General features: G+C 36.7%; 1 protein-coding gene across 2 annotated transcripts in view; it reads left to right on the forward strand.

Annotated features, from left to right (window-relative positions):
- LOC106468734 (1-phosphatidylinositol 4,5-bisphosphate phosphodiesterase classes I and II-like) overlaps positions 1-8,931 on the forward strand; it is a 94,562-nt gene that overhangs the window by 43,302 nt on the left and 42,329 nt on the right. For both annotated transcript variants that reach the window (XM_022397095.1, XM_022397096.1), the window contains exon 4: positions 4,127-4,260. In XM_022397095.1, the coding sequence (XP_022252803.1) occupies positions 4,127-4,260 (134 nt within the window). The remainder of the gene's footprint in view (positions 1-4,126; positions 4,261-8,931) is intronic.

Consider the following 8,931-nt stretch of genomic DNA (forward strand, 5'->3'; position numbering starts at 1 on the left):
GGGGATGTTACTGAAAGAGTTGATGAAGAAAATACTGTGAATATGGTTTATCTTGATTTTCAGAAAGCGTTTGATAAGGTGCATCACAAAAGACTTGTTACAAAAATTAATTCTGTAGGTGTGGGGGAAATGTTATTATATTGGATAGAAAATTGGCTGGAGCGTAGAAAGCAGAGAGTAGTAATAAATGGAGTTAGATCTTACTGGATCACAGTTACAAGTGGTGTGTCTCAGGGCTCTGTGCTGGGTCCTCTGCTCTTTGTAATTTATATTAATGACTAACAAAATTTTGAAGTTTGCAGATGTCATTAAAGTTTTTGGGGTGGCTAACTGTATCAAAGATGCTGCAGACTTACAGGGAGATTTAGATCATTTGATGCATTGGGCTAATACGTGGCAGATGATGTTTAACTATATATCCAAAATGTAAGGTGATGCATGTAGGTTTTCAGAATTCAGATTATTGTTACAATTTAAATGGGAATACATTAGATACTGTGGTTGAAGAAAAATATCTTGGTTAATCACTTAAGTCATCTAAATAGTGCATTTTAGCTAGAAATAGAGCTAATGGGATTTTGGTTAGCATCTTTCGAAATATTGAATAAAAGACAAAGGCTATTATTGTTTCACTATATAGATCACTTGTAACGCTTCATTTAGAGTACTGTGTACAGTTTTGGGCTCCCTTTCTCAAGAAGGACATTGAATTGTTGGAGAAGGTTCAGAGAAGACCCACTAGGATGATACCTGGGATGCTGGAATTGTTCTATGAGGAGAGACTCAAATCTCTTATTTTTTTTCTCTGAAGACGAGAAGGGTCAGAAAGGATTTGGTTGAAATGTTTAAAATTATTAAGGGTATTGTTAATATAGATCCATCAAACTTTTTTGTGTTTAGCAATGAAAACAATAGGACAAGGGGCATACATTCAAATTTTGGCAGCGTATGAGTCGTCTGCAGTTTAGACAGTGTTACTTTTCAAACAGGATGGTTGGCTTTTGGAATAAGCTGCCTTCAAGTGTGGAGCCAAGAAATTTAACTAAGTTCAATAAAAGATTGGATGAATAAGTGAATAATAAGGGGTGGTTATAGTTGGGAGCTGGAAGGGACATCCTTGATGGGCTAATAAGCTCCTTTTGTCCCTTCAAATTTTATGACATCTATGAAATTACATAACTTCCGTCCAGGGGACGGGTACTCTAGTTAGTAATAAATATTTTACGTGATAAACTGATAAGCAAAAAGAGATGGGGGATTAACACTTGAACTCAGAGTCCCTCGTTCATAAGGCTCGTGCTCTATCCAAGAATACAAGTCGTTTCTCTAAGTTTCACTTACAATAAATCTCATTATGAGTATGAATACCGTTCTAAGTTATTATAGTTACAAATACCAAATCATAGAAGCCTATCAAAGACTTCGAACTACAAGCCACGGTCTCGAAGGTACTTTTCGCTTAGCGGTTTTTTTCACCTAAAATAGCCCCCCAGTGGCACAGCAGTGTGTCTGCGGACTTACAACGCTAAAAACCGGGTTTAGATACCCGTGGTGGGCAGAGCACAGATAGCCTTGTGTTGTTTTGTGCATAATGAAAAACAAACAAACAAACAGATTTCTCTGGTTTGGTCTTCGTAATGTACCGTGGAGGTCATTCTGATAGTGAGAGACTTTATAAGTGACAATTGACGAGAGCTAGCCTTCTTAGCCAGTGGTCTCGGGTTTAAACCCCGGTTGCGGAGTCAATTTTCGCTTACTTGTATTTGTACTTAAAAATTAATCAGGACATCTTTGTTATAAACAAAACCAGGCTTTGTCTTCTATTGATTAAACCTAAATGGGTTCGTTACTGTTTCACTCTAACCAGATGCGGGCAAACCAGGTACGGTCGTCTTCAGCATATCAAATATATCAACGCACGTGGAAATGTTTTGTTTGTTGTTGTTTTTTCTGATCAGGGTTGCATAAATTTCTCCCTTAACAACGTGGGTCACATTAAACTGATGAACGCAAGTTATCAGGAGTGGATGCTGGTCTCTGCTAGATTACATGTACACGTCCCTGGAAGAATAGATGTGGGCAGGTTAATTAACTCTGGACAAGTAAAGAAAAACCCTAAGCTTATTGAGAGTAAATTGTATAAAGTGTGTTTAAAAGAAAAACCTGAAGCACGTTACAGTCGCGGATCACGAGAAATTATCTGCGAGAATTTGTGCTTCGTCCAATGGACCCAGAAGGGTCCAAGGGAGGTAAAAAATACTATTTATCTGCGCACAAAATTCTTACTTTTTTCACATGAACTTTGAAACAATGGTGAAAAAGGTGGAATATACACAATCACAATTAGACAAGTAGTCTTGTTTGTCTTGTATTGCGAGTCGAGTGCCCTAACCATGTCACCGAACATGCTTACCATTTCACTCGTAGGGGGTGTATTGCGAGTCGAGTGTCCTAACCATGTTACCGAACACGCTTACCCTTTCAGCCGTGGGGGCTGTATTGTGAGTCGAGTGTCCTAACCATGTCACCGAACATGCTTACCCTTTCACTCGTGGAGGCTGTAATGTGACGGTAAATTCTACTATTCGTTGGTAAAGGGTAACACAAGAGTTTGCAGTGGTAGTGTTGACTAGCTGCCTTCCCTCTAGTATATTACTTGAAAATTAGGGATGACTACCACAGACTCTCCTTACATACCCACAAGTTTTAGTATATATTTTCAAGAATATCAGGAAAACCAAAACATAAACTCAGTACATCATTTCATGGTTATTAAAATTTATTGCATGTAAAACATATGCATATATGTTACATGTGCCTTTGTACGAAGTTTATCCTTTCTAGAATGAGGCATGAAAATTTCAAAGACAATGAAGTACTTCCCTGTGGATGTAGCCAGCAGTAAAAACATTAGAAAAGCAGTAACGATATTGAATGAATACTTCCCTACGTACATAATCAGCAGTAACAGCACTACCAGAAAATCTGTAGCGATCTTTGAAGGAATACTTTCTGTATATCATTACGGCTCTACCATTATTTTTCTCCAGTGATTAGTAATCCTTCTCAGTATCAGTATTATTATTTTCACTTTAATCACTCTACTCACGCCAGTCATCTTATCTAATATTTAATTTATTCATTTTCACATATTTTCATACTTGTGCTCCAGCATATTCTGCCAGCAAGTCAGAGCGCTAACATGAAAATTATGGATCATGACGTGTGGAAAACAAAACCGAAAGAAGGGTAATAATAAAAGTATGAATTTAAGTATCTAGGTATAAGAAACGAACCAAAATTACGCGAAAAACACGGAAATCGAGATTACACGTGAATTCTGGAAACTGGGAGATAGGCCTTATGGTCGGGTTAGCGATGTAAAATATGCAACCCGCTCCTGTATTGAGAGATGCTTTAGTGACAAATATTTGATAAGAAAATCATAAGCGTATTGAGAGTGATTCTATGAAAGTATTTAAGAATATAGCCATAACTGTATTGAAGACGATTTTAGTTAGATATTTAAAGGGAACACTGTAAACCTATTAACAGGGACTTTAGTAATAAGTCTTTAAAAGAAAAGCCTTAAGTTTATTGAGAGAAAGGCAGAGGTTAAGAAGTTACGTTTCTTCTTATTAAGTCAAAGATAAGAGTAGTATAATATTGTTGCATTATTATTATGGACTGTTCTCTCTTGTTTAGATTATAATGATGGATACCGTTTAAAAGATAATCTATTTCTTGGAATTCTTAACTTTTCAGTTGGTATTGAATGGCTACTATCATGCCACGGATGGTGAATGATAGATCGATTTGAAACATTGTCGCTTCTATAACAGTTTATATACATATTTTCACTGAAAACATAGGTATAATAGTCTCGAAATTGATACAGATGTTGATGACAGCAACGTAGCAATAGAGATGATAGGTTAGGAGGAAGGGCTTTGAGTCCCTTAGCTAACAAGGAAAACAAAGTTGAAATGACGTGCAAACGGTAGTGTGCCTCAAACTCTGAGTTAGGGCTGTGATTGAGAATAAAGCTGTGCATTATACTAGAAAGAAATAAAAAATGTTTTTCATACTGGTGTGCACTACTTTTTTCTTTCCATTCCTGGTACAGGTGTGGGCGAAGGAACTGTTGAAGATGGCGTACAACTTGATGTCGTGGAATGCATCTCCTCGAAAGTACCTAGAAAAAGCTCATACAAAGCTCATTCTCATGAAAGATCGTTCTGGAAAGATTCCAGTGAAACAGTAAGTTTATTGTTAAAATATTACTTAAAATCGCAAGTTATAGACCTCTCTAGTGTGGCCATTTCATCCACCACAAGAAGAACATTATTAAACAATTTTCCGGTACTTACGTAAAATTGACGATTGATGAATTTGTGGAAGTGTTGCCATTCTGACTCAAAGTTGAAAAAACAATTATGTTACTGCAAAGCATGATCTTTAACACAGAGTTAACTCTATCATCTGAAATTGCGTTAACGATTTAGATTATGGCTATAGGTATAAAATATGCAAGGCTGTAGTATTTCTAAAAGGGCAACGTGAATATAGGGAAGTTCTAACACAAACATACAAAAGATGCGATTCGCTGTAGCTGGTGAGTGGGGTTTCAAGCAGTTATTTTTTCGCCAATTTGAATCAAGTTAATAATCTACTGACGTAGTGGTTTCAGAATTTTGATGTAATTAAATAACTGAACCTACAGCAGGTGGGGACAAGACAAGACCACTTGCACGTGTTTTTCACTCAGTGATGTTATTAAACTGTTAATAACAGTGTTTTTCTAGATTCGTTGATTGGAATGACTAGCAATTCCACGAGCTTTAAAAGTATGGACTACTATTGGTGTTAGGAAACACGTGCTGGTAACGGATGTATTTCGATGTATCAATGTTTCAGAAATGTCGAAGCATGAATTTCATATTACTATGTGAATCTAGTGCAGGGATTAGAAGAAATTATAAACTACAGACATCAAATATTAAATATAGGCCGAATAAGTGCGGCAACGTCTATTCTAATCCTGTACTTGCCTGCAGTAAGAGTTTACTTCAATGATTAGGTTCTACAATTGTAGATTAGTTCTTAAAATATTGAGTTTTCAGTTTTAGGCAAGAAATGTTATATGAAAATTATCCTAAGTTAAAATGTATCATAGAAACATTAACATGTAACAGGTAACAAGCTTACAAAGGACTGGATGAAAAGTAAAAATACAGTGTAGTTGTCACGTTGTTCTTTGTGTTCCTTCTTTTACAAATAGTTTTAAAGACTTTTCAAAATACTTATCTGAAATATCAAAATAGAACTGATTTTCCCGATATCTAGGTGCAAAATAAATTGCAAAAACAGATGTGTTTTATAAGAGCAGAGCGCACACAGCACTTCTGCAAATAACTAATGTTTTAAGCTCAAACCTAAACCTTTGTGTCAGAATGACATATTCACTATCAAACTCCAGAGTCTAGTGAGAAAATTCAATCAATCTCTGCTTCTTTGAATTTCTCAAGAGGAGTGATCGTTGAGAGTGACTTGCTTACCATCCCCTAGTCGGAGATCCTCACTAGTTTCTCCAGCCATGGAGATTCACTGAAAATGGAATAATGCAGCCTACCCACGTTCTCGTTTTTACGTTTACATCTTCATGTCCACCTGTCTTTGTCAAAACAATTTATCTGAACTGTAAGGTTAGGCTCCATATTTCAAATATCTCTGATGTTTCTAGTGCCAGCAGTTTGGTCACTTTAAAACATCTTGTCGTGGTACTTTGTGTGCTTGTTGTGGTAGCAAGGCCACGATAACTATGACTGTCCAATTGATCTGCATTGTGTTAACTGTAATGGTTCTCACCCATCATACTTTCGTTCCTTCCCTAAATGGGTGTAGGAGAAAGAGGTAAACCAATTACAGAATATCAACAACATTTCTTATGCGTACGGAAATTGTTGACCCTCCTCCAACTCTGGCATATGCTGCTGCACTCCATTCCACAACCGTAGTGGGGGTGCAGACTGATCTTCCTATTCTTCACACATTCTTTCTCTATCATGTGAAGGATTTTCTTATCTCGATGTATACACGAGTTGACAAGTCAACGCCTACTTCAATCTCTGTCCCTACCGCATCATCCAGTGAATGTTCGGGCCATTCTCCATCGGTCCCGAGATACAGAACTGATATTTGGTTATACACTCACTCACTGGATTCTCATTTGTCTGACAGGAACCTTCCCCATCAACCCACGGCAGGATCCACGAAGGCCAAGATATCTCTTTCTAATAAATAAAAACACCGTGATTACAAACAAAAAAGAAGTCTTTCCACCTGGTTCTCCCACTTTTCTAAATAAAAATTAGCAGTTTGATACGGTAGAACTGTCGAAGTTTCCTTTCTAATTTAGATGACATTAAGGCCTTGATTGATTCCTATCATTCCGTGTGTGTCTCTCCGTATAAAACATTTCTAAAACCTGCTAACGCTGTCATCTTTTGGTGATTTGTCTTGTACAGGAAAGACGGGTTGTGTGATGGACGAGTTCATGAGTGTGTGGCACTGCTGGTTGACTAGCAAGCACCCACCATGTCTGTGCCACTCAATATGCTACTGGAGGATGTTGCCATCCGTGTCTCCTAAGGTCGTACCATCACTATTTGTTCTCTTTACCTGTTGTTGTGAGAGGATTATGATCAAGCAGGACTTGATGATCTTATTGAACAATTCTTAGCTCCCAGCTGATCTCCTTCAGAATGATAGGAAAATTATCACTCTCCTCTGGGTCATTATCCGCTATTCAGAAAAAAACAAGGAAGGGAGAAAGAGGAACAAATAGCTAGTTCAACAGCAGCAAAAGACTGACTATGTGCGTGAAAATATGCATAGGAACCAGAGAGAGAAAGGATATGATCCGAAAGCAAATGCTATGTAGAACGACCCCTCACATCATTATTGGCATCACCCCAGAGAGGATTGTGTCCATTAAAGTCTTTCATGGTGAAGATGCTTTCAGTGCCACCCAACTCGTGTGCCAGTGGTATCTACCTCATATATCTATACTACTATATTCAGCTTCCCTTGGCATGTATTTATTGACAGCTTTGTATCACTAAATAAGTTTCCAGACAAAGTGGGCAATTGCATATTAAAGTGGCAGTCGTTTTGTTTTTGTTGTTCTCATATGTTTGTTTGTTTTTAGAATTTCGCTTAACGCTACTCGAGACCTACCTGTGCTAGCCGTTCCTAATTTAGAAGTGATAGACTAGAAAAAAGGTAGTTAGTCAACACCATTGAACCACAACTCTTGGGATACTCTTTTACAAATGAAAAATGGGATTGAACGTCACATTAAACGGTTGAAAGTGCGAACGTGTCCAATGATAGGATGTTCTGTATGTTACAAAAACGTAAACAAACCAATAGAATCAGGTCAGAAACAGTACTTAACCTATATGTGTTTAAATAGGAGTGTAGGTGGATAAAAAGTGTTCTGCTCTTAATGCCGATAGGGAATGTAAATTTTTCTCGTAACTGAATTACTGGAAGTCTTAATTTCTTCCCTAATTAATAGATAGAAATATGCTTATTGTCATGGCCTGATGATTAGGACGCTCGACTCACAATCCACGAGTCGCGGGATCGAAGTTCAGTACCGAAAACGTTCGCCTTTTTAGCCTCTGAGGTGTTATAATGTGACAATTAAAAGTTGGCGGTGGGTGCTGCCAGCTGGATACGTTCAAAATTAAGGGTGGCGGCAGATAGCTTCAGCAGATTGTCATAAACAAAACTTGTTTTATCGTAATTAGTCTTTCCTTTTCAAGGACTCTTGTTTTTCCATAGTAATTACACAGAATTCTAAATTTTTAATTCAAGCCCTCCAGTGGCTCAGTGATAAGTCTCAGGGGTTATAACTCAAAAAATTGGATTTTGATACCCGTGTTGGACAGAAAACAAATAGCCCATTGTTTAGCTTTGTGCTTAACAACAAATAAACAAACAATAAATAATTATTTCCTTTAACTTGGTAATATTTTTAAAAGTTTAATTTAGGATAGTAGTAACTGTAAAATTAAGCTTTTATGCTTTCTTCAATATCTACCCTCGTGATATTCTAGATGCTTAAAAAAAGGAAACCCTTAAAATAGAATATTATTTATTTCTTTTTGCTATCCATATGTTTTGTTTTTCTTCTGGTCTTGTAACCTATTTTTGTTTTTTTTATATTTGTATTCTGGAAACAATAATATTTCAATTCATGCTTTCTCATTAACTAATAGGCAAACTTTGATAGTATGAATGACGACGTTTCAAATTCTGAATATAATGTATGGTAATAAAAATGAATCCATAGACTAATTCATTCTCATAAATGTTTTCACATTTAGGATAATGTGAACTTCTAATCTTTCTCTGTTGATAAGTCTGTTCTCCTGGTAGACCCATCAAATATGTGATTGGACAGGTTGATATATCATGAAAATTTCCGTCCTGACAATATCAGTAACCTTGGAGACTGAGAGTCGTTTCGTTCAGACTTAAAATTAGTTAATTAAGCTACTTACCTAACCTATAGAGACATGAGTTCAAAGTTCAAATGTCGTTTTGTTACAATTTCCGGTTATTCCAAATATGTGCCCCCCCCCCTCCTTCAGTGGCTCAACGGCATGTTTAAAGGTATATAACGCTTAAAACCGGGTTTTGATATCCCACAGTGTATAATATTGGTTGTGCCTAGTTTGTGGTTGCCTGTTAGGGATAGAATTTTAGTAATTCATCTATGAAGTAAAAATAAAACATAAAATTGTCAGATTTGGCGATTGTAAATATTTTCACAGAAACGTATCTGTGTCTTCTATAAATAAAACAGAAATCTACAATACTAATTTACTTTGTGTTGTAGTAATAAAACTGAAATCTACA

The sequence above is a fragment of the Limulus polyphemus genome, unplaced genomic scaffold, assembly GCF_000517525.1.
Source record: "Limulus polyphemus unplaced genomic scaffold, Limulus_polyphemus-2.1.2 Scaffold3139, whole genome shotgun sequence".
Taxonomy (NCBI): domain Eukaryota; kingdom Metazoa; phylum Arthropoda; class Merostomata; order Xiphosura; family Limulidae; genus Limulus; species Limulus polyphemus.